General features: G+C 41.1%; 3 protein-coding genes across 16 annotated transcripts; 1 reads left to right on the top strand and 2 right to left on the bottom strand.

Moving 5' to 3' along the window:
- Positions 1–217: 217 nt before the first annotated feature.
- Positions 218–13,909, top strand: LOC119014339 (fibroin heavy chain). Of its 13 annotated transcripts, none has more exons than XM_037089401.1 (25): positions 218–334; positions 1,820–1,867; positions 2,168–2,194; positions 2,720–2,776; positions 2,874–2,906; positions 3,201–3,275; positions 3,381–3,464; positions 4,348–4,377; positions 4,672–4,716; positions 5,097–5,147; positions 6,298–7,368; positions 8,946–9,002; positions 9,112–9,159; positions 9,272–9,292; positions 9,941–9,994; positions 10,467–10,502; positions 10,596–10,655; positions 11,218–11,262; positions 11,594–11,650; positions 11,822–11,881; positions 12,165–12,239; positions 12,462–12,494; positions 12,772–12,810; positions 13,328–13,366; positions 13,545–13,909. In XM_037089401.1, exons 1-25 carry the CDS (start codon positions 268–270, stop codon positions 13,547–13,549), a joined length of 2,217 nt encoding a protein of 738 aa, XP_036945296.1. In that variant the 5' UTR covers positions 218–267; the 3' UTR covers positions 13,550–13,909. The 13 variants fall into 13 exon arrangements, with proteins under 13 accessions (XP_036945296.1, XP_036945293.1, XP_036945298.1 ...); XM_037089398.1 differs by having other exon boundaries at positions 2,717–2,776; XM_037089403.1 differs by lacking the exon at positions 218–334 and adding an exon at positions 1,421–1,520.
- Positions 13,910–14,108: 199 nt separating this feature from the next.
- On the bottom strand, positions 14,109–18,268 carry LOC119014342 (perforin-1-like). The gene is made up of 5 exons (XM_037089413.1): positions 18,135–18,268; positions 16,346–16,921; positions 16,084–16,222; positions 15,759–15,973; positions 14,109–15,639 (listed from the first exon to the last, which is right to left on the bottom strand). The coding sequence occupies exons 2-5, from the start codon at positions 16,876–16,878 to the stop codon at positions 14,775–14,777; spliced, it is 1,752 nt and encodes a 583-aa protein (XP_036945308.1). The 5' UTR covers positions 16,879–16,921; positions 18,135–18,268; the 3' UTR covers positions 14,109–14,774.
- A 341-nt stretch (positions 18,269–18,609) lies between these two features.
- LOC119014341 (perforin-1-like) lies at positions 18,610–23,184 on the bottom strand. Of its 2 annotated transcripts, XM_037089412.1 has the most exons (5): positions 23,127–23,184; positions 21,311–21,886; positions 21,068–21,206; positions 20,754–20,965; positions 18,610–20,202 (listed from the first exon to the last, which is right to left on the bottom strand). In XM_037089412.1, the coding sequence occupies exons 2-5, from the start codon at positions 21,841–21,843 to the stop codon at positions 19,329–19,331; spliced, it is 1,758 nt and encodes a 585-aa protein (XP_036945307.1). In that variant the 5' UTR covers positions 21,844–21,886; positions 23,127–23,184; the 3' UTR covers positions 18,610–19,328. The 2 variants fall into 2 exon arrangements, with proteins under 2 accessions (XP_036945307.1, XP_036945306.1); XM_037089411.1 differs by lacking the exon at positions 23,127–23,184 and having other exon boundaries at positions 21,311–22,662.
- Between the last annotated feature and the right edge of the window lie 1,188 nt (positions 23,185–24,372).

The following is a 24,372-nucleotide window of genomic DNA, read 5'->3' as shown; positions in this document are numbered from 1 at the left end:
TGTGTGCATTCTCAGCTCATGGAAATGGACCAAAATGGGCCCTTTGGTTTTGCCCAATCAGACCAGTGTGTATGTGTATGTGTGTGTGTGTGTGTGTGCATGTGTGTGCAGAGGGCAGGACCAGACAGTGGGAGTGTATCAAAGAGAATATCGTATATAAGACATCAGGGGTAGTCGTCTTTTAAGCATCCATCCATCCGTTGATCCGTCCATCAGCTGGTCTCTCTGCTCTCTGTCGGTGCTGCTCAGTGTTTTGTCTCTTCCACCATGCTGGTTCGAGCTCTTCTCCAGACCTCGCTGGTTCTCTGGCTGGCTCAGCAAACTCTGCAAGGCGGTAAGATAAACACAGAATTACACGTCTTGTATACTAGAATCACAGTTTTTCTTTTCACACGGATTTGATGAATTCCCAGTCTGTCTTAAACACAATGTTAGGGAGGAGGACCATTTTGGTTTTCTTCACATCCAAATCATGTTCAATTCCTCTACTCTGCATCTCATTCTAATTAAGCATAATATAAAATCACTAGATCCGAGTTTTCAGATTCATGGAGACTTTTCATCTTTGTGTAATAATATTTAACTTAGGTTATTGGGTTGTAAAAGATCCAATCGTCAGGTTAAATTGAGATAATATTGTTACAGAAACAGAAATGTTCTGCAGGAAAAATAACATTCTGACATTATATAAAATGTGAAGCACAGTCACGTACATGTAATTATTTTTGGTATATTTTCATTTCCAGCGTTGCTTTGCTACAGTTAGTGTATGTGCCGTGGTTGTTTGTCATTTTAAGTGACAAATTCACTTCATCACGGAGCTGACACATGTCAAAAGCAGCATGATTTCATCTTGAATGCTCTGATGGGTCTCCAGTGACTCCCTCTCACCTACTTGTAAGATATCATGTCTGTGAGACTGAGGGGAGAAAAAAAAACTGCTGAACTACGTGGGCTCCACATCAGCGATCCCGCCAAATCACTGTGGTTTATACCATCTAATTTCTTTGAATCAAAGGATGCCACGAGAAGGTGGCAGTGGCGAGTAAAATTTGACGACCAATCGCGAGATGAACTAACAGGCTCCACACAGTCGCTCCATGTCATCTCCTCCTCTGTTTGCATCAATGGATATCTGTTCCTCTCTCCTCCCTTTGACCACTATTCATGAATCACTACAGTGGGATTTTAATACTTTGTAGTTTGAAATGACCTATATTGTCATGTATAGCCTCTCAAAGTACTTACATTTATAGGTAGAAAACCAATAAGTCAGCAAACAGGAGTCCTTATTGAATGTACAAGAAATAATCCCTGTAACATAACTCCAAACTAGGCCACTTTTGTGGTAGATAAATAATCTAATAGACCTATTTACACCAGAATTTACTCCAAAAAATGTATTACATGATGTTTATTATCTTGTGTATCTAAGCATGTATTATATGTGCTATACATGCTGCTGTCTGGTCTGGCTGCGAGGGTCTTGAACTCATCCTCAACACTTAACCATTCAAAATGTATTCAGTTAGTATTTATCAATTTGTCTGTAATGTATGATTTTTGTTTTTTGTATATATGTAGCTTAAGGAAGAAAAACAAAAAGAAATCTAATTATACTGTCTGCATAATGACAAATTCATCCTGGACCTTGAATTAATCTTAATCATCTGCATTACTCTCCTTATTTTCATACAGTGGATGATTATTGTATTACCCCATGAGCCATTTCAAATGATTTCACATGATCATTTTTTACTTCTGGTTAATTCAACAAACAAATTGTCACACCTAGTGTTATGTTGTGTTCAATTTTCAGGGGTTAAACCTCAGAGTGTGTCCTGGGGGAGAGTGCTGCCAGCCAGAGGTATGTCACAAAGATCTCCAAACGTATTTAACTCCTGTATGATAGTTTTAATGACTTAGAAGGAACGTGACCATGTAATTTATGACTTCTGAATGCTAATTAGCCACGTTTGGAAGCCTGTTTTTGTTTAGCTAGTTTGAAACATTGGCAAGCTAATCTACTAGCTAGCTTACTGGCTAGCTAACTGCTAATCCGCCATTTTGTTTAGTTTGTTGCCACAGAAGTAGGTATCCTGTTTTTAACTCCTGAAAACTATTTATATTCTTTTTATTTCTGTGTTGTTGTTTTTTTCTTTGTCAGGTGTTGGCATTGGAGTTAAACCTGGAGGTGAGTGGATTTCCTAGCATGTCTTATAACCATCATACCAAATGACTTAAACTACAAATAAGCACAATAAAAATAAATATGGTGTAAGATTAGCACCCCTACTGACTGATCTATAGATTTGTGGAGTCAGAAGTGTTTATTGTCAGCCGTGCAAATGATTCGATTTATAGAAGAATCAGGATAAAATGGAGGGTAAAGTTGTCCACTTTTAATATTTGTTGTAATGTGAATCATATCAGATGTGTGTAATGTGTATGTCATCATATACAGAGAGGTAACATGTACCTGTATGTAGTAGCATTTACAGACGAGAAAGTAGTTATCAGTCACACATATTATCAAATGTGCTAGGGATTCAAATCTAGAAGGACATATTACACAATGACTTGTAATGTTAATCTGAATAATTAATGTAAGGGGAATTAATATCAATAGCTTCAGTTTGGGACCCAGCTGATGGATGATAAATGGTCTAATAAAATCACTGACAGTTTCTTTTTTTTTCTTAATACTTTTTCTCAGTAGCAGGTGCCCTCGGAGCGCTGGGGAGCCGATATGGCGCCAAAGCAATGAAGACCGGAAGTATGTTTAACTCTGTCTGCACTTTTCTGCTCACAGCTTTTTCTTATTTCATCTGAGATAGTAATGATTGCATTTTTGATTTTTTTTCTAATGTAAGTGGGACGTTATCCAGGGGCTCAGCTGGGTGCTGGTAAGTTGTCCTAAGCTTGGATCTTGGATCTTTACACACCTACCCATACTTATGTTGCAGCCAAAAACAATTCTTAGTTTTATGTAGCATAACAGAAAAGGAGGACAATTAATTAAAACGTAAATGCAAGACATACAAGCCCTTTTTTCCATTAATGGCATTAAAGTCCTTGGAGTTCATTGGGACCATTAAACTTGGAAGAATGAGAGTTTTCCGATCTTCATGCATATAAACAGTTTGTGTATCTCAAATGATTGTAGTTTTTGTGAAATGTGCTCTTTTTGGTTTCCACAGGAGGTTACAGAGTTCTTGGATTAGGAAGTAGAGCAGGCCTGAAGCCAGGCGCATATGGAACCCAGGGAGCCTATGGTACATCAGCATGACCGCAGCTTGTCAAACTCTCACAGCTCACTTGCTTTTTATGATCTTTCTTGAGTACTGAAAAACTGAAGATAATCCTTCTTGTGATTGCAGGGGCTCATCTTGGCACAGGAATGGGTTTAGGGACTGGACTCACAAACGGACTTGGATTGAGTTTGGGCCAGGGACCGAAACGTGGTAAGACTGACGTATTAGAGTATCTGCCTTAATCAAGTTAATATTTTCTAAAGATATTGATAAAGAATTATCAAGTTTGACCCTCAGTATGCGTGGCTGGGTATTAGATCCTTAAAAGCAAAGATCAAATCACAAGCAAATGCAGTCGATGGCAGGCAGGAAGATCAGTGGATTGAGTTTCACTCAGGATTAAGGCGTCACAAGGAACAGGCGGGATCAAGGCAGATGACTCAACAAAGATTTAGCTCAATGCTGGACTTAAATACAAACTAATCTTACAATGGGGTGAGTTGCAGTTTGAGTGAGGTGGAGGAACACAGGTGGGGGTGATGTGTGGAGGGAACAAGACAGCAGGGAAAGAGCTGACAAAGGGTTGAACAGGGCTGGGCTGACAAAGAAAAATGCAGTGCAGGTGTGAATGGAAAGCAGACTGGGGAGGAGAACATGAACATGGAGTAAAACAGAATACTAGAAACAGGGCAGAAAAACACACAAAACACAAGTTACATGATGCTCGTGAAAAACATTTAATTGACAGGTAAAAGCCTGAGTCTGCTATTTGAAAAGCTGGCAGCTGTAATGATCTTAGGCCTCTACTAGTAAGTTTTTACATTTACAACCACATTTGTCTGCTAAAATTACATTTGCTTTAGCTGTTTCACACAAGTGGACATGTCTCAATTAGAAATAGGTGAAGTCACGCATGTCTGCACTGAGTCTTTAAACCCCACCCAAACTGTTCTGGTGAAGCAGATTGATGAGGATGTTATTGTTAAATAAATATGGAGATGGGAATGAGGACAAAACTCACATAAACAGTTGGGTTTCAGCTGCAGAGCTCTTTGTAAATGAAAATGAAATTTATGCTTTGGTGTCTTTGCAGCGTATGGTGCTGGCCATGGCACTCTGCCTGGTAAGTATTCACATGCTTTGTTCTATGATGTCTTTATCTCGTTTGCCTGAATGAGAGTATGCACAGTCTCTCTCTGTAAGCGCTCTCTGTGTTTGTTTGTTTGATAAATCTCAGCTAAGTGGCACTTTGTCATTGTCTGTGAACATGATATATATATGGGGCAGATTGCATCTCAGCAAATGACTTATGTGTCCTTGTAAAACAGAGAAAAAACCCAGAGCACTGGTGATGTAATCTGAGTGCTGGTCAGATTTATAGATGTCCTCTGAACTTGGCTTTTTGTTTCCTTGCCAGGATACGGTGCTTTAGCTGGCCTTGGCTACCCTGGAGCCCGACCAGGTAAGTGATGAATCGCGTCTTACCTCAGAGCCCCATTACTTCTTCCATTCAGCTCATGCTTGCCACAAACACACACTTACGCTGTCAGTCATGTTTTAACAGATTGCACAAAAGAGGTGTCCAAGGATGCTGGGTAGTCTTCCAAAACAATATCTTCTTTAATATAACCATTTGTCCTGTTTCACTGAACTGTGGGCTTTTATATTATCATCCCCTTTATCTTACACAGCTGCTTGTCTTTTTTTTTTTTTTTTTTTTTTTTTTTTACCTAACTAGACTAAAGACTATCTGCCTGTACAGCCATAATGTCGGCCAGGGTTTCTCTGTCAGTCAGTATGTGAAGTGAAATCGATGACAGTTCCCTTATCTGCTATCATTAGGAATTGGACTTGGGTATGCCGCTGGACAGAAGGCTAAGGCACAGAAACCTGGTAAAACCTTCACCACAGCGACCTGTGTGGTCTTTGTGTTTGTTAGTCTGTGTCTGTCTTTGTTCTGTGTTGTGTTTGTCTGTAACCTCACTGAAGTCGAGTTCATGCTGGCTTTTGTTTGCATGAAATCTCAGCTATCTACTGTAATATCACCATCAGATTCTCCATTTTATTTTGCGCGCACAGGGTAGATTCACGTGCTGATGTTTGACAGCATTTGTCTAACAGAGTTTTATTTGTGTTGCATGATGCATGAGTCGCCCAGCTCTTATTACTGCTCTTTCAGTCTGAGTTAATCAGAGTTAATCAGAGTTGACGGTGTGGAGTACTTAATGCTGTAGTTTACAAGAGCTGATGGGGCTACAGGAAAACAGATTATAAAAGCTGAATACACACTAACTTGATTATAATAATCTTAATATTTTAATCAAGTTCTGCAGAATCTTACAAAGAATTTGGGTCACCTATTTGATTTATCTGGGCCATAAATGATTTTTTTCACACACACTGGTTCACTTAAGTGTGCATGCAAATGTCCTTAGTTTCAAGAAAAACTTGATGACTGAAACTGTGCCGTTAAAGTGGAATTATTTCAATCTGCTGGCCAATACTTTTCACTTTTAAATCCTTCATCCTGTTCTGTAGGTTTCTGCTTCCTTGTCTGATCAGTGTTTCACTAAGCTTTGTTTGTCTGTTGTCTTTGTCACACACTCATGATGTCTGAGTCAGCTGTTGTCTTGTCTCTGTGCTGTTGTCTCTGGCATTCAACAATTTGGGATGGCAACATTATGTTGTCATGTTTTATGTGTTGATGTCATTGCTTTGACTCAACGAGAAGTGGCCTCAGCTGTGTCTTTGTCGTCTTACTTGCTAATTATGGCGATGATTCTGTCCATTGAAACAGGACACATTCAGGCCATAATGGATTTTTTCACTGCGTCCGTACGGTCGTGATTTACCTCTGTTTGAGTACTGATTACCCTGCTGATGATGTGTTATATTGCATTGAATGCTCTGATACACACATCAATCAAAATGCAGATCAGTAAATATGTGCCACTGGCCACCACGGTGTGCCATTGACCCTCAAAGAAGCGCTGTTGTCTCTGAGCCACCAAGAAGTCATGAATGCATGATATTTCTCTGCCAGGTGCATCGACAGCAGATTTGGGTGGACCTGAGCTGGCCCGTCTGGGGCAAACTGTTCAAGATCTGATGAGAGAAAAGAGCAGAGCACTTGGCCCATCGTATGGAAAAGGGGACAAAACTCTTGGACCTGAAATGGCCGGGATGAGGAGAACCAATATACTTGGTGCCACTGCTCCTGAAGCACATGCAGGAATTGGCTTTAGACCTGCTGTACTCACACCTGGAAGAGAGGTCAAAAGCCTTGATTCAAAACTGAAGTCATCGAGTCTTGGACGTATGACGCCCTTTGATAAAAACAGTGAAAGTCTTGCTGTTTCACAAGGAGAGGTAGGAGAAAATTATGACAGTTTGGTGTCATTGAAAAGGGGCACAGCAAGCCATGGAGCCACACCGGTCACTGGAGGTGTAAGACAGCAATTGCCTCTTGAAGATAATATCAGAGGTCTTGGTCATGTTCCTTCACCGGTACAAAGGGCACAAGACTATGATTTATCTAGCCAACAAAATCAGTGGGTCAAAAACTGTGGATCCACTCGTGGTTTGTCAGATGCATTGGGAATCAATCGCCATGAGCATTTGGGTCCAGAGACGCAGAGGGGTCAAGGTTTAGTGCCCCAGCCTCATGCTGGTAAGGACAGCAAACATCTTGGGCATGCATCTCCACAAACTCTTCCACAGACCCAAGATGTCAGAGGCAATATATTCTCTCCTCCACAGGGTCAGGCAGCCAGAAACTATGTATCTGCCATAGCAGACAGGCAGGGTGTCAAAGACCTTGGGCTTGTGGCTCAAGACACAAGTGTGCCTAGAATCCGTGGGACAATTGCTGTAGACAACAATGGTCGTGGTCCTCTTAATCTTCAAGTACAAGGAGGAGGGAACTACGCACCAGTGATCCCAGGCACAAGTGGAACCCAAAGTTTAGGTGTCCCCTCAGTAGAAGGGCAGGAAGCTCATGGCTATACTGCTGATGGAAAGAAGGCAAAACACCTTTCCCATGCTGAACATGAAGGGACAAAGTCTAATCCTCTCACTGTCCCAGGACAGACTGGGACGAATACCCATGCATCAAGTAAGAACAAAGCTTTGTCTTTACACACTATCACAATGTCTTTTTGTTCATTCTTATCCAGTTTTCATTCATATGTGTGCACAACTGGCAAACCAGTTATGATATCAACACACCTACACTTCTAGAAGCAACAGTGAATTGCTTTTCTTTGTATTTTGACAAGTTTGTAAACTGTAATCAGTTAATACAGAACTGATTGTTACTGTGCCAGAGTTGGTCAATAATTGTTGTTGTGGCTTTCAGGATCTACTAATAAGCACGTGCAGTGCATATGCTGCTTCATGATAGTAGTTGTCTCTAAAGGTCATGGGCCAGCAGCTGCAGCGACTATGATTCTATACTTAGCAAATCCATTAGCCTCTATATGTATTGCTTTGCATGCTGTGTGCTGTCCTTGAACTTGTTCACCTTTGTGTGGATGGGGAATAATAGCAGTAATGAAGTTGTATTCATTGTGAGATTGAAGCTAACAGATTCCTACTTTTCAGAGTCGATTTCTGATATCAATACACAGGCAGTATACCCCAGTTTTTTGCAGTGATCCCTCAAATGGAGCATTTTCTCTTTCTTTCATAAGATTTGTTTGCTTCTTGGTAAGAGGATGGATGATTTTAAGTGTATTAGATCAACAAGCTTGAGATCAGGCTTCATCCAAGACATTTTTTATAATCCAGTTTGATGTGTTGTATGTGAACACTCCTAAATGTGTTGTAATTTAGAAGGATTTTGTAAAATAAGGATGTTGCATCCTCCTTCCAGAGCTCAGAGACCTGTTGTCAAAAACAATGGCGCTTTTCTTTTGTCTTTGGTACATTTGTTTAATGGAGCGTTTTGTTTTATTCACTAACACCTTTAGCTATGTATCGTATGGCTCATATGTTTGCTTACGATTGGTTGATTGAGCTCTTAATGACTGAGCTTTCAGGATAAAGAATATTATGTCAAAGTTTGTGAAGTCATTGTTGGTCCACCTCTTTTTTTTATCAGCTTGAGGGATGACAGGAAATGGGGATGAGAGAGTGGGGGATGAAATGCAGCAAATGGCCACAGGTTGGACTTGAGCCCTGGGCTGCTGCAGCAAGGTCAGGCCCTCCGTACATGGGTCACATGCTCTACCGAATGAGCTATATAGCACTTTTCAGAACATCAATTACAAATGGCCGTACAGAAAATGAAGAGGGAACGAGGGGACTATAATAGACAGTCAATGTAATCAATGGAAAATGAGATCATGAAAGACCATTCAGTATCTGGTATCCGTTCAGGATGGTCTGTATCGGATGGAGAAGGTGCTTAGACCCACCAAACCCAGGCAAAGATGTTGACATCTGTTTTGTGTGTGTGTGTGTCTATTTTTGTTCCACTGTCAGCTGCACATGTCCAACAGTCTGTTAACAGCAAACCTTTCCTGTATATGGAAAACACGTGAATGAGAAAGAATATAATGTCCCATCGTTTGAAATATGATTTACACTTTGAACCAAAAGCAGAGCTGAGCAATTGTTCCTCATGTTTATCTCTATAAATATGCACTGGCACAGGAGATTTGGCTGAGTGTACGCTAACTTCCTTTACAGGTTATGGCGGTGGAGCAGGTCTGGGAGCAAGCCTGGGTGCTGGGGGCTATGGAGCAGGTAATGTTGACCACTGACACAGAACACAAGAACAGTTCTCGCTAGCAGATGTAGATGTCAATAGATCTTGCACCATCTGTAGTAAAGGATTCCTGTGTACTGCCAACAGGTTTGGGACAGGGAGCATACCTGGGTGGTGCTGCTGGCAAACTCGGAGGTAAGGATGCACATTTTTCTTCATCTTTCTTTGTTTTACTTTCAGGTATATATTCTCATTTTTATTACTTTTGCACCATGTCCTTACTGTCTCCCTCTAAATTAAATCTTAGCTGCTGCTGCTCTTGGACAAGGTGAGGATTCCCAGGGTGTTGAGGGATGTCTACTGTGGGATAATTGTTCTATCTGTCTCCTTTATAATGCCTTTCAATCTCAGTTTGATTCTTTACCGCCACAGACTCACTGACTGTATACAAATGTAGAAGCTTGTCTGAGAGCACAAACTTATTACAATCGGGATTTTTCTTGGGATGCATCGATTCCTCAGCTGAACATTGTTATAGGCCCATATTTGCCTTATTGACTAATATCAGGAAGCAAAGGAGTTGATGCATCGCACGGCAGAAAATCAGCCGTTGCTCAGACTTTGCCTTGAAAAACAACCATTTGCTTGTGAGCTGCGTCTGAGGTCTTCGCCTTTCTTTAAAGGTCACAGGCAAGACTGTTTCACTCTCCTTTCTGATGAATAATTGATGATGCTTTTAAAAAGTAAAAGGCAACAACAACAACAGCAACAAAGGATTTCTTTGAAACCTTTCCAGTCATCTCCAGTCAAATTTTATTTTCCCTCGTTTTGCATACAAAGTCAGAAAGTCATGGCATCCAAATATTGTTTTTATAGCAGCCTTTTCATTTGATTTTTTTCTTCCAAGTTAGATATTAATGTCTTTACAAAAGTAGTGAGAGTCTGCTGCCATGGTTTTGAACGTTTGTTATCACAGGCTATGGTGACGGAGCAACAGGATACTTGGGTGCTGTGCCAGGCAACGGATTGGGTAAGAGGAAAGTCCTCAGCACATGCACAGAGAAAACAAATTATATCAGTCAAATTAAGTACTCTGAGTAACAGAAGCCAACATGGAGGACAATTTCAATTCAGAAGCCAGAACATGAACCGTGAAACATGAATTGTCTGCCTGCAATGACTGAGGATCATTCTTCATTCTGTTTGGTGTCAGAGGGAATCTGCATCAAAGCCCTCGCTGACATGAGTGATGATATCCAGTTAAGACAGGCTGATCCTTTGTGCTGCTGAGTGACTTTCATTGTTCTGCTCTCACTCTATGTGGAGACGCTGCAAAAGCTTTGTCCACAGTATTTCACATGAATTTTCCTGAACATTTCCATTCTGTTTGATACAGTCAGAAAATGTCAAATACGGCACTTGAAAAGATGCACTTTGAATTCAGTCCTTACATGTAAATACAGCTTCTAAATGTTTTAACATACAGACACTTCTCTTAACAGGTTATGGGAATGGTTACAGCGATGGCTATGGGGCTGGTGAGTACCATTTGGAGAAAAAAAAAGAAAAATATTAGGAGAAGTCATCAGCTCACAGTCATGATTATAATGCTAATTAGAGCTATATTTCAGGGCTCGGTTACCCTGCAGAGTTAGCTGATGTTGCTGAGAACAAAGCAGGGAAGAGTGAAGGTAACAATTTTGAGGTGTTATAACCTGCGGAAAACCGTAACAGGTGATGGCACTAACCTGCAGATGCCTTAAAGGTCCAGTGTGTCAACTGAGCCGAACATCATCACTAAAGATACACAAAATGTGAAGGGCCCTCTCTAGAGCCAGTGTTGTGTTTGTCCCTTCTGGGCTCCTGTAGAACCATGGCCTCGAACCACGATGGACCTAGTGGAAGAGGACATCAGTGTAAATATAATTGTCAATATTATGCTCAGTTTCTGCCAAAAGATACCCCTAAAGCCTACACACTGGACCTTTGACCTGCATCATCTGACAGCTGTCCAAATAAGAGGCCGCCAAGGAAACGCTCTTCCTCTGCTGAGCAGCCAGTGCGGCCTTTCATCCACTGGGTGTAGCTATTGTCTCTTATTTATAGAAGCTGACCAGTTGAATCTGGCGGTTTCTGACTTCCTGGCTCTTGTAGAAGCTTTTCACACAGCTTCACTGAAAGATGTGAATCAGTTAATGGATGAACGATGTTTAACATGCTTGTTTATGTTTTTATTTTTACTTTTTCCCCCAGCCCTCAGTACAGGAGGCTATGCTGGACCAGTCCAGGGGGCATATGGTAAGAAATTCACAGACAGGGGTGATCCTCCAGCTGCCATACAGTGGTACAAATAAAATGGAATTGCTAGATTTCACTGAGAGTGTTGAATGCTTCAACCAGGCTTCACAATCCAATAAGAATACACATACTGAATTAGCGCTACAGCTCAAAATCTCTGATATATTTCGGTCAAACTTTCTATTACTTTTTAAGGAATCCTATCAAACCAGCAAATAAGCTGCAGAAAAAAACAACCTCCTCAAATTCATCAACAAGAACTCTGTATGTATAATATATTTTCTGGGATGTTTGAAAGCATGTCACTGAAGCCCCTCTTGTCTTCGTTCAGGTGCACTCGGCGCAGGGGCACTCGGTACAGGACTGGAATCAGCTGGTGGTAAATATGGTGAGCAGTACTGATATGACCTCATCCTTCTGTCACGGTATTAGTCAGGCTTTTGTGAATGTGGCTTTCCATGCAAGAGTCAAACTTGAATAAGCTGCCTGTGCATGTGAAATGGTGAAAATGGAGAAGTAATATGAGTCAGTTTACCCAAATGATTTCTTTTTCCTCCAGGAGGAGGAGCTCCTCAGGTTCCTTATGGTAATGCTCCAGTGATTCCTACTGGGCTGGAAGGTACGAGTTAAGGAATATCATTTACATGAGATTTATAACTATAGCTTTAGTCAGGTCAGTTTATTGGTGTAGTCCTCAGTCGCAGTTTCAAAGACCTCAAACAAACGCAAAATATAATACAGAGAGTAAAGTCAACACCTCCAATCAGAGGCCCTCAGTGCTTATGTGGAATAAACTCCATGAAGTAAATACAAAGAATTCAGTTTTGTTAGACCACAATAAACCATCCTGTTTGTCACAATGCCACAGCTAACAAAACACTTGTTACTTGTTGTCCCTTTAGGTGATGGTGGCTACCCGTACTCTCCTCAGCAGATTGCTCTCGGGGCTGAAGGTGCCAAAACTGCCAGCAAATACGGTGAGAATGAGGGTGAGAAACTGTGTGTAATGGAAAAAGGGCTGTTCAGTTGTTTAACCAGATTAACCGAGTGAGGTTAGAACCCATAGTAGAACAGATGATAATGAAACTGTGACCAGTGATAATGTGGTGTATGCATGTGTATAATCTTTCTGTCTATAATGATTTGTCATTATTAGGCCAAGTGATATCTGAGAATCTACATGTTTTGTGTTGTTTCAGGTGCTGGTGCAGGATATGGAGTTCAGCAAACAGGTGAATTTCCACGTCACAGATCCTTACACATAATGTCCCATTCGTTACACCAGTATATCACATTGCGATGCATTAGCGGTTGCATGAGAATGACAGCAGGATGTATTTTCAGTATCAGTATGTCCTGCATGATTGAGAATGACATTTTAGTACAGCCGTTAGCTGCACACATTTCTTCAGCTACTCCTGAAGTCCAAAAGACACCAAATCATAACATAAATGTATTTTGTGTTTTTGTTTTTTGTCCAAGTCAACTTCTTTGCTTGTATTTGATAAGGTTACGGTGCACAGCTGGGAGCAGCTCATGATGCCTTGGGTAAGCAAGAAACCCGAGACTTCCTCATTTATTTCACTTCATCAATTTCCAGTTACTGCGCCGTTGCTGGTGACATTATTAGCCATGTCTGGTTGTGTAATAATACAGTGACATCACATAGTGTACTGCATATTTTGCTGTGCTACAGAATAGCTTTCATATCTAATTATTGTGTGGTTTTGCATGCGTCTAAATTGCACTGTACTTTTAAACACCTTTTTTTATTTTGCTGACTACAACGTACAAAGCAAAGCTATTTTTGAACTCACTGTTGTTCTTTTCACATGCTCTGAACATGTACTTAACTTAAATAGCTTCCACACAAAAAGCACAAGTGCATGCATTATGGATTATTTTCCACTTAAGGGTGTAGTGTGTTGGCTGAGTCCTCACATACTGTAAAAAGTCAAAGACCTTTATTGCAGGGGTTGACTTGGCTGTCAAACCCTGTTTTCTCACTGCTGCAGTTTCCCTCTGAGCACATTTATAACATTGAACTGGGCTGATCCTTTCACAGGAGAGCAAGCTGGCAAATATGGAGTGAACGGATACAAAGGTGAGAATGAAAGGACGTTTACGATTAGTGTAGCTCAGTTAAAACATCATAAAACTATTTAAAATTCAAGACCATACTTGTGTTAGTCATCAGCCAATCACCTTCATCTATGTTTATTTCCTGGTTCATTATATTTGTGCTCTTCTTCCCTGTCCTCTTTGTCTCTGTCTCTAACCAGGCTAATTCAAATGACCTGGACTTCGAGTGGATCATTTCCATGATGTGCTTGCTGTACTGTGTTTTTCAAGCTTTGTGTGTGTTTCTCTCCATTTTGCCCTGTTGTGTTGTCTATTTTGCCTTTTGTTTTGTTTTTTCTCAACCCCTTTGTCTTTCTCTGTGAGTGGACATTTGTTATCCATGTTTGTTTGTCTTGTCGGTCCCAAACCTGCAGTGCCCCACCAGTCTTATTTTATCAACACTGAAAAAAACTTGGTGGTGATTAATGAACATAAATAGATGCAAGAATATTGTCTCTATGCTTGTAAAATGAATATTGAAAAAGGTAATTTTACTGTTTGAATCCAATAAATTATGTCAAATGATGCTGAATAGAAGCCTCTGAGTAAAAACATGTTACATAATGTCTACCTGCACACATTGTTCACTTTGATAGAGTCAGCGAAGCCTCATCCGTACACAGGAAGTTTTACCACATCCTTTCTAAAGAAGGCAGCACTGCCTGAGACAAACCTAAACATTCAGATCGACACTATATGTAATAAATGAAACATCAGATACTAGGAACAGATGAGATATTATGCTTTTATTCATGATAGACAAACAAAAAAACACAAAACAGTAAACACACCAGTACATTTTTATAAATGATTGCATAGATAGAAAGGAAAGTGCTATAGAGTGATTGCGCAAGATAACATGTCTGAATCTGCTAATACATGCGCATTTAAAAAAAATAAGGTATATATAAGTCTATGAGTAAAAGTTGCATTGAATATAATATTTTCACAACTGGAAGAACTTTTATATGATCTACTGCATATGCTTAGCTAATGTGAAAGTAAAATGGACACTGTGATGTAAATACATGGATACAGTATATAAAAACAATAGTATCTTGTCTGCCACTGCTTTTTTTCAAATTTTGAATATGTTTTGAACATTTTACCATTCATGTCAGTCATCTAAATCTTTTGCTCATCTCGATATCTGAGAGCCCTTCGTCAAACACAAATCATTCCATGTACAGGGACTACACTGAAACAAAACTGATCACACAAAATATTAGGGAAATGTTTCATAATTGAGTTGCAGCTGCTTAGTCACCACATAAAACATTCCTCCTGAGCTAACACACATCTCATTCTATATGCCCACGAGAGATTTAATAAATCAGCATCATCGATTTACCTGATTAAAAGTAAACCTCAGTAAAGCCAAGCAAGGATTTTTATTTCACATCAAACATTTGACTCTGGTTTCTCCCTGAGCTTGTTTCATCCACAAACACACCCATCTTCAACAGGATGGGCTTTGGAACAGGTTGGGCGTGACGGGACACATACAGACTCTTCATACTCGGACTCATAGGCGAGGGTTTGTAGTCAGTGCAGGAACCTCCACTCAGGCTCGGAGCACATTTCACGTCAAACTTGTAGAACAGCCTGCCGTGCTGCAGGACACAGACATCCTCCCTGACTCCAGCAGTCAGAATTTGCTCACATTGTCCCAACAAGTCATCGTCCCAGTTGCTGTCCTGATCCCACATTTCAAATCTCACGACATGCCCTGCAGACAAATCCTGGGTGCCCAGGTCAATGATGGTGCCCCAGTGTGGGTTGTTGTTGTTGTGAATGACATCAGAACGCCGGACCAGCTGCCCGTTGAATGACACCTTCACATAGCCATCTGTGGCTGTGGTGTGGTCTCCCCAAAGATCAGTAGCCCGTTGGACAGTTATGATGACCCGTGCCATGCCCTTACGGGTCGGGCAGCAGTCTTGGTTAACAGCTGGGTCATTGTGGCATTGGCAGACGCAGGGATCCCTGGAGTCGCTCTTGATGCCGGCCTGACAGCGGTCGCTGCAGTTCCTCCACAGGCCTTTCTCCAAAATGTAATGGCTAATGGCCGAGCGCAGGTTCTTTCGGACAGGGTCTTTAGCAGGCAGTAACTCATGAAGCGATTCCAGGGAATATGTGAATATGTCTGGATTCTGTGCTAGTGTGGTTAGCCATTCCTTGTAGGCCGATGGATTTTTGTCAGCAGAGAAGAGAAGGTCTGGCTCGGTCGTATGGCCCCCCTTTATTTCTGTGAACCTGTAGAGGAGAGAGCTGTTAAAATATGGTGTTTGGGATTTCTGTTGCTGAAAACTGTCATTCCATCAAAGTATGCAAATGATCAGGAGATGCAACAAATAGGAGAAAATATTCTATACCTGTCGTTGAAGAGGCTGGAGAAGGATGTCTTACTTTCAGACTTCTCCATGTCCTTCTTGCAGTGTTTTGCTTGAGCTCCGAGTTTTGAATCTTTGACGCTGGCGGATGCCTCAGCTTCAAGGCACATCCCCACCTCTTCTACACTGAGGCCATTGAGGCTTGCTTGGCACTGCCTGATGCTCGTCACAGATTGAACACTTCCTCCCAACTTCACCTAGAATGATATATTTTAAGACATACAGCTTTAGTAACTATGGCATCTAATTTTGCCAAGGTGGTAATTTGTTCGATGAAATGGCTTTTAAAAAAATGTGTTTGATTCACCTTGGTGATGTAATGGGTGCCGAAGTTATCAATCAGTTTGTAGAATCGTTGCTTGTATTGAGGGCTGTAGATTTTGGGGAGTTGTTTCACAGCTTTGCGAAATTCTTTGTGCAGCTTGGGAGTGCCGGACACTCGGTAGCTGTTTCCAGTGAAACACCAGACAATAAAGAACAGACCAGTGTGAGGCAAATGTATAACTGAATTTGAGTCATTTTCAGAACTACGGGAATGTGTACAGACATTTCAGTCCTGATCGTCTTACCTGTAGTACTCGCAGGACATGCTTTGGCTTGTAAAGCTGAACTTGTCATTCTTAGTTTTTTCCAAGGAGTATTCAGCCAACTTGGAATTGGTACCAGCTAGCATGACTGAGCTGCCTTTTTCAGCTACATTAACGTCAAGATTGGCTTGCCAATTGTTATCCACAGAAGAGGTGCTGGAGGTGACCAGAGCCTCACTGGATCGGTGGACTGCACTGGCCACTTTCATATTGCAAGAGTGCTTTGCCCTCCAGTCCACTACTGACAGCGGGAGCTTTTGCTTTTTGTTCTCCAGATAGGGGTTGCTACACAGGGTGCACCCCTTGTCTTTGCGTTTCCACAGATTCATGTCGATCACAAAGGCCCCCTTACGTTCCAGTTTGGTGATGTCGAAGCCTTCCCCGGCCAAATTGGTGCCTGGAGCAAATTCTGCATCCAAGCACTCTTTGGGTTTCCCCTCCTCGCAAGACTGATATGTACACTGAGGGAGGGACAGCATGAGACCAGCCAGGACGCAGACGTTCAACAGGAACATGTTGCTGGTAAGTTGGATGATGGATGCAAATGGTTGGTTTATCCTGAAAAAAATAACATTTTAGATATTAGAAAGTGAAGCATGCACCACTACTACTTGGTTGTTGAACACTGGTTATACAATAATTGAAAACCAACTGCTGCTTTAGATGAAATCAACCACTTTGATCTCTTAGGCAGTATCAATCATGAAGTTCATACTCATGTGGTTATAAACTCTTATTTAAAAAAAATCCTGTGGTGTGAGTCTTATCAACACAGCTTAGCAATTTCAGTTTCAAGAGACGATCTTTATCTTCCTTTGAGTCTTCCTCTTGTGGTGTACATCAAAGGAACATTTTAGGACCTCATTACACTTTCACTCTGATTTAATTTTAGAGACATAGTCTTTCTCTCCGATGTTCAAGTAGAAATGTATTGAAAAAAACAAACAAACAAACAAACAAACTTTTTGAAACTTTTGTTGGTTTACAAGAAAACCTGGCAGGACCATTTTAAGTCTCTTCTCCTTTTCCACAAGAGTGTCATGAACTGCACTGGCAAAAATGTATACTGCTAAATGAGTGTAAGTTAAAACCCCTTACTCTGGCCCCTCAGTTGCCTTCAGTGGTCTGTGCCAAAATGCACCAGAAACTTGACGGACAGTATGAGTACTATTTTCCACATTAGAATGATTGTGAAAATAAAACCATGTCTGTATTTTCAGTTTTTCACGTTTTCATTGTCTCATATCTTGATCGCTGACTTTCTTACTGTGTGTCATCGGCCTTTCTTGTCACTCATAGCAAGAAACCGACATAATATATAATTGTTAGTCTCTTGCATAGCTTCTTAAGCACTGCAGGGATTGACACGATTATATTTCAGATCTCTTCAGCCCACTTGGCTTCTATGATGTTCTGATCAATCTTTTTTTTGCTGTACATTCCTAGTCGATATCCAAAGGCAATAAAGCTTCTTTCAGTTGAGTCGCAACAACAGTCACAGCTTCATAACTGCTTAGGCCAACATTGTTGTTTTAAAATGTGCGCTATAAGTAAATGGCCGTGACTTGCAGTATAATAGCTCACTGAATGCAACAAAGCTACTGCTCTCACGAATCTCACAAAAATAAACTAACCGATTTCTCACTGTCACAGCAGTGAACAGTTCATACAAAAGTAAGTACAACTTAACACTATATTAAGCCACAGATGGTTAGTATATTCACATAAATTGAAAGCATATTTGAATACGAGCACATCAGCATAGACTCACCTTCGTCTTGCCTGTTCAGGCAGCACTGGTGACACTGAGTGGGAGCACGCACAACGGCGTGTTTCAAAGTATAAGAAACAGGGCAGGAGGTGGTGAGGGGGTGAGGTGACAGTGGTCTCAGAGGTAGCAGGGGAAAAAAAAAATCATCACCGATGTTTAGCAGACCGAGTACTGAGGGGGAGGAGCTGGTGGTCGGTAGACAAACTCAAATAGATAGTGACAATATGAAATGCCGGCTGACTTTCCAGTCAGCAACGAACTAGAGACCACAAACCTATCATTTCTCTGAAGTGGTGGTGGGCTGTGGCCATCCTCACTAGGAACCAGTCTTTCACATGAATGATTATATTTCACTAAGTAATAGTTGCATGTGATGGCGTCAGTATGAAAGAATTGGATTGTTTAAACATAAAATACTGTACAAATAGAAAATTAATCCAAACTAAAAAATACACAGTCAGTCGCCATATGAATGAGTATATGATTTTTTTTTTTATTTAAGAATAATAAAAAGTTAAAACCCAGATGGAGAGATTAACATATTTGAAATGAACAGAGAAAAGCACATATGATTGCAAAATAACAAGAAACCAGTCAACAGCTAAACTGATAAGTGCATATATTGAAAAACATATATATATAACAGCACTAAGGAGGAGTAAAAATAGTGCAAGAGGAGTAAAAGACTATAAAATGCATAAAACATGTATAATATGGTGGCGTTACATGTCTAAAGTACTTTTAAGCTTTACTGGTCTATTCGTCACTACTCTGTTCAAAAATCAACAAGGCAATAATGTGATTAAAATGGATAAAACACACTAGTACTGCATGTTATAATGCCTGCATAGAAACATAAAATACCAAGATAAAAAGCTGGTAAGAAATAATGCAAAAAAACCAAAAAATCCAAAATCAATGTTCAACTCAACAACTGCAGGAAATTTTAGATGAGGGACCACATATGCTTTGCTATCCTGTTAAACACCAGGCCAGCGTCTACAGTATATTAAGACCTTTATTAAACTGTTTTGAAACTGAACACACAAAGTGTAACAGGAATGTTTCCTGATTCAAATTTTAACCACTTTGTCAAAGTCACTTCCTCCCAAACTGATGTACCTCTCATCTTTTGTGATCAGTAGAGATTTGATAGAGAACAATATCGGCATTGGTAAAGCCAAACATGGCTATTTATATCTCATCTAACTTTTGACTCTCTGCACGAAGACTCTGGTTTCTCCCTGAGCTTGTTTCGTCCACAAACACACCCATCTCTAACAGGATGGGCTTTGGAACAGGTCGGGCGTGACGGGACACATACAGACTCTTCAGACTCGGATTCATAGGTGAGGGTTTGTAGTCAGTGCATGAATCTCCACCCAAGCTTGGAGCACATTTCACTTCCCATTTGTAGAACAGATTACCATGGTACAGGCTACAGACCTCATTCTTGACCCGAGCAGACAGAATTTGCTCACATTTTCCCAACAGGTCGTCATCCCAGTTGTTGTCCCGATCCCACACTTCAAATCTCACTTTGTTGCCTGCTGTCAAAACATTGTCGCCCATGTCAAACGTCATGGCCCAGTTCGGGTTGTTGTTGTTGTAAATGACAGGAGTCTGATACATCTGATGGTTGAAAAACACTTTCACATACCCGTCTGTGCTTGTAAAATGGTCTCCCCAAAGACCAGAAGCCCGTTGTACAGTTATGGTGACCTGCGCCATGCCCCTACGGGTTGGGCAACAGTCTTGGTTTACAGCTCTGTTATTATGGCATTGGCAGACGCAGGGATCCCTTGTGTCATTCCTGCCCGCCTGACAACCCTGGCTGCAGTTCCTCCACAGGCCTTTCTCCAGGATGTAGTGGCTAATGGCTGAGCGCAGGTTCTGACGGACAGGATCTTTAGTAGGCAGTAACTCATGCAGCGAGTCCAGGGAGTACGAGATGATATCTGGATGCTTTGAAATTGTGTTCAGCCACTCCTTGTAGGCTGATGGATCTTTCTTAGCAGAGAAGAGAAGGTCTGGCTCTGTCGTATGCCCCCCCTTTATTTCTGTGAACCTGCAGAGGAAAGACGATCATTTAACCAAACATTTAAACAACACCATAGAATCACAAAAAAAAAATGTTTTAAAAATGCAGCCAGCTGCGGTGAAACGCAGCCGCGACGTCATGTTGTGGTCGCCCATCACCTAGGCTGGTGATCAGAGTGGCAGCATGAAAAACTAAATGAGTCTGTATGTATCCACTCAGTTTGGCACTGTGCACCTGTTTAAAACACTTCTTTTAACCTTGCATCCTGGGACAACTGACCGTAATTCGGGACTGTCCTCAATTTTTCAGAAGGTCTTGACACCCAGGTTGAAATGATAAGCCAACTTTGACTTTTGGTCTTACACGGGACATGAACAGTGACTTTCCGCGTGAAAGCCCCAAAGACGCTACTGTGCTGACTCATATGCATGTGAGAGAGTTTCTCATCTACAGCATTACGATAAAGACATGAGCTTGGATTTAGAGGAATTTTTAAAATTCCGATTAAATTCTAGTATTTAGTAAACCACAGTTTGCTGTCCAAAAGGTGACAAAATATGTGAGAAAATGTTCCATACCTGTCGTTGAAACGGCTGGAGAAGGAGGCCTTACTGTCCGTCTTCTCAATGTCCTTCTTGCAGTGTTCTGTTTGAATGCTAACTTTAATGTGGACGCTGGCGGACGCCTCAGTTTTCAGGCACATCCCCACCTCTTCCACACTGAGGCCACTCAGACTGGCCTCGCACTGCTTGATGCTGGTCACAGACTGAACACTTCCTCCCAACTTCACCTGGAATTATACATTTTCAGACATAGCTCATTAGCAAATCATATTCAGATGATTGTTTGTTGCATTTTCATTCGTTAGAGCCATTCCATCATTTTGGTTCACCTTTGTGATGTAATGGGTGCCGAAGTTATCAATCAGTTTGTAAAATTGTTGCTTGGTTTTAGGGCTGTAGGTTTTGGGGAGTTGTTTCACTGCTGTGTGAAATTCTTTGTGCAACCTGGGGGTGCCGGACAAACGGTAGCTGTTCCCAGTGAGACACAAGACAATAAGAGACAGACCAGTATGAAGCAAGTGTACAATATTAAATCATAACACAGTGATTGTGAGTGTGTAGAGAAAACTTACCTGTAGTACTCACAGGACATGCTTTGGCTTGTGAAGCTGAACTTGTCATTCTTAGTTTTTTCCATAGAGTAATCAGCCAGTTTAGACTGAGAACCAGCTAACATCAGCGAGCCTCCTCTTTTTCCTGCTTGAACATCAAGATTGGCCTGCCAGCTGTTATCCACAGAAGAGGTGCTGGAGGTGACCAGAGCCTCACTGGATCGGTAGACTGTACTGGCCACATTTGCGCTGCAGGAGTGCTTTGCCCTCCAGTCCACCACTGACAGCGGGAGCTTTTGCTTTTTGTTCTCCAGATAGGGGTTGCTACACAGGGTGCACCCCTTGTCCTTGCGTTTCCACAGATTTGTGTTGATCACAAAGGCCCCCTTACGTTCCAGTTTGGTGATGTCGAAGCCTTCCCCGGCCAAATCGGTGCCTGGAGCAAATTCTGCATCCAAGCACTCTTTGGGTTTCCCCTCCTCGCAAGACTGATATGTACACTGAGGGAGGGACAGCATGAGACCAGCCAGGACGCAGACGTTCAACAGGAACATGTTGCTGGTAAGTTGGATGATGAATGCAAACTGATGGTTTATTCTGAAAAAGAAATGTTTTTGTTGAATAAACATGAACATGAACATTACGACGCCACTTTAAGCTGCATATTGGACGGGCCTAAAATACTACTGAATAACTTAGCATTAAGATCATATTTACTCACTTTGCCCGCAGTTTCGCTTGGTTTTTAAAAACAGTATTTTCAACGATTGGGACAGATATTACCCTTAATTAACTGCTCTCAATCTACCAGTGTTCTCTCAGTTTTACCTGTTGCTGTTACCTTGAGGAAACCCAGCTGGGGCTCTCTGTTTTAATGTATTTTCAACCCATCTCTAACGCTTGAAGTTGTAAAAACCCACAGACTAGCTGAAACCAAGCCACTCAAACAGATTGTTTCTGCTACAGTGCACAGATTTTTACCTTTCAACAGGTATACAAACCGTATGACTGAGTGAACAGCAGAAGGTGTCAGAAGACTAATATTTAGCAGCCTTGCGGGCTAACTAGTCTACTTGTATGGTAGAAGATGGTAAATAGTAAAGAACACGACTGCCCTAAATTTTCTACATAAAAAATAAAAAACTAGGAAGGCTGTTAATCAGTCAATATTCTGTCACCACCATACAGCTCCAATATTATGATTGGAACAATGTACAACATGATGACCAAGAGAAACAAAGTGAATACTTCCAGTGATGACCCGCTTATTCTGCACTACAGAGGCTTATAGTAGTAACAGGAGTTTGTGGTTCCTGCAAATTTTGCATCACATTTTCTGAAAGACAGAGCGAGATTAAACTGAGAAATTTTGTCACAAGATACAGCAGACATTTAAACGTTCAGTTTCAGTCATGACTCAGTTTTGACCGAGATTGTAGCTTTAGCTTTGAAGGGCATTGTAGCAGTTCCACAATCTCACCTTGTCACTAGGGTCACGCTTGTCCAACCCCTCAGCTGTAAGACTGTGTGTTCTTTCAAATGTCATTTAAAAGGTCCAGGAAGCAACTTGATTTTTGAGTCTCATTCCCAACTTGTCAAATACTGACACTTTGAGATCAGACAATAAATAGGACCTTTAAAAGTCATGTCATGTGTTATGTTAAATTTCATGTTTTATTGTCAAGCACTTTCTAACATTTTCCTTTAAGGTGCTATTTTAAAAAACATATTAATGTTGATATTAATATTTCATATGGTTATATTTGGTTACGCAAAAAGGTTCTGTGTGGATAAAGTTTGAGAATGTTTCAAAATGAGCAAATCTGTATTGACTCACCTTTGTCCTCTGTGTTCATGGTGCGTGTGTGAATCTGATCGTCTGCATCGGGATTCGTGCTTTTGAAGACAAGCAAGACAGGAAGTGAAGGGGTGTGAGGAAAAAGTGGTCTCTGACAGAACAGACACCAAAAACAAGTGGTTTCCCGGTTTGACCAGTGTGGTCCGTTATTCTCAGAAACGGAACAAAGAACAATGTTAAAGGCAACATAAAATGATGATGATGATGATGATGATGATGATGATGATGATGATGGTGGCGTTTTAGCAGCAAATACTGACAATATACAAACAAAATAGAGTAATGCCGGAGTGTTTATTTTACATTAGGTTAATCTAGGGCAGATAAATCGACATGTTTGAAATTAATTTAGTAGAATCTGTTCAAATTATGGATACGGAAACAGGGAACCTCAGTACTTTTGAAAGCACGAGTTCACATGTTAACAGACAAGCTCGACTTGGTGTGAAAGGGGCGTGAGGTGTTCGTGGTCTTCAACAGAACAGAACACTTGGTTTGACTAAACACATCTCTCAACTATGGCACAGAAGACTCTGATGCTTAAAAGATCTGTTTCTCAAGACTAAACCAAACAAAATGTGATTTCAGGGTGGTTCAACAGCAGATGCAGATGATAAACAAATAAATTAGAGCCATGTGGGACCATTTTAACATTTAAAAAGTAAATCAGATACAGATAAATTAACATCTGTGATATTAAGAGAAGAAAAAAATGACAGATAAGTAAAAAAGAATCAGCGTAAACGGAAAAATGCATCGATTCATACGTTAAAACTGTGATTTTACCACGGCGAAGAAGATGTACAAAGCAACGCTGCAGTTGAAATAAAAAATACATGTGCTGTGTATTCTTCACTCCTCTCTGCTTCTTCTCAGCCACCTCTCATTAACATGAAACTTGTGGCTTGTCCACCGCAAAGGGGGTCTTGTTTGTCACAGTCCCTCAGAGGTGTGAGAGGTGGAGGTGGTGTGATTTGTCCAGCTCCTCAGCAGTCCTCTGACTGTTAGAGGATTACAGGCACCAGCTGCTGCCTTCAAGTGCTCCTGGGAAACTCCTAACTCCAAGTGCAGTCCTTACTTTTGTGCAGTGGTACCAGCAGAATGAATAATGAGTAATAATGATGTATTCTATTGTCAGTATTGAGGTTAAGAGTCAAGCATCACGTAGTGTATATGACAGTTAGGCACGGCACTTAAATTGTGACTCATTTCTGGACCTGCAGCT

This window comes from Acanthopagrus latus, chromosome 23, assembly GCF_904848185.1.
Source record: "Acanthopagrus latus isolate v.2019 chromosome 23, fAcaLat1.1, whole genome shotgun sequence".
NCBI lineage: Eukaryota > Metazoa > Chordata > Actinopteri > Spariformes > Sparidae > Acanthopagrus > Acanthopagrus latus.
This window is presented reverse-complemented; position numbering and strand designations above follow the sequence as displayed.

Coding starts and splice junctions, on each gene's coding strand:
- LOC119014341 (XM_037089411.1), bottom strand. CDS start 21,930: ATGTTCATGTTCATGTTTATTCAACAAAAACATTTCTTTTTCAGAATA. Junction 20,966..21,067: donor GCACCCATTACATCACAAAG/GTGAACCAAAAT, acceptor GTATAATTCCAG/GTGAAGTTGGGAGGAAGTGT. Junction 20,203..20,753: donor TCCAGCCGTTTCAACGACAG/GTATGGAACATT, acceptor TTTCCTCTGCAG/GTTCACAGAAATAAAGGGGG.
- LOC119014342 (XM_037089413.1), bottom strand. CDS start 16,878: ATGTTCCTGTTGAACGTCTGCGTCCTGGCTGGTCTCATGCTGTCCCTC. Junction 16,223..16,345: donor ATGTCCTGCGAGTACTACAG/GTAAGACGATCA, acceptor CACTGGAAACAG/CTACCGAGTGTCCGGCACTC. Junction 15,974..16,083: donor GCACCCATTACATCACCAAG/GTGAATCAAACA, acceptor ATATCATTCTAG/GTGAAGTTGGGAGGAAGTGT.
- LOC119014339 (XM_037089396.1), top strand. CDS start 1,735: ATGATTTCACATGATCATTTTTTACTTCTGGTTAATTCAACAAACAAA. Junction 5,148..6,297: donor GGCTAAGGCACAGAAACCTG/GTAAAACCTTCA, acceptor TTTCTCTGCCAG/GTGCATCGACAGCAGATTTG. Junction 11,651..11,821: donor ATCAGCTGGTGGTAAATATG/GTGAGCAGTACT, acceptor TTTTTCCTCCAG/GAGGAGGAGCTCCTCAGGTT.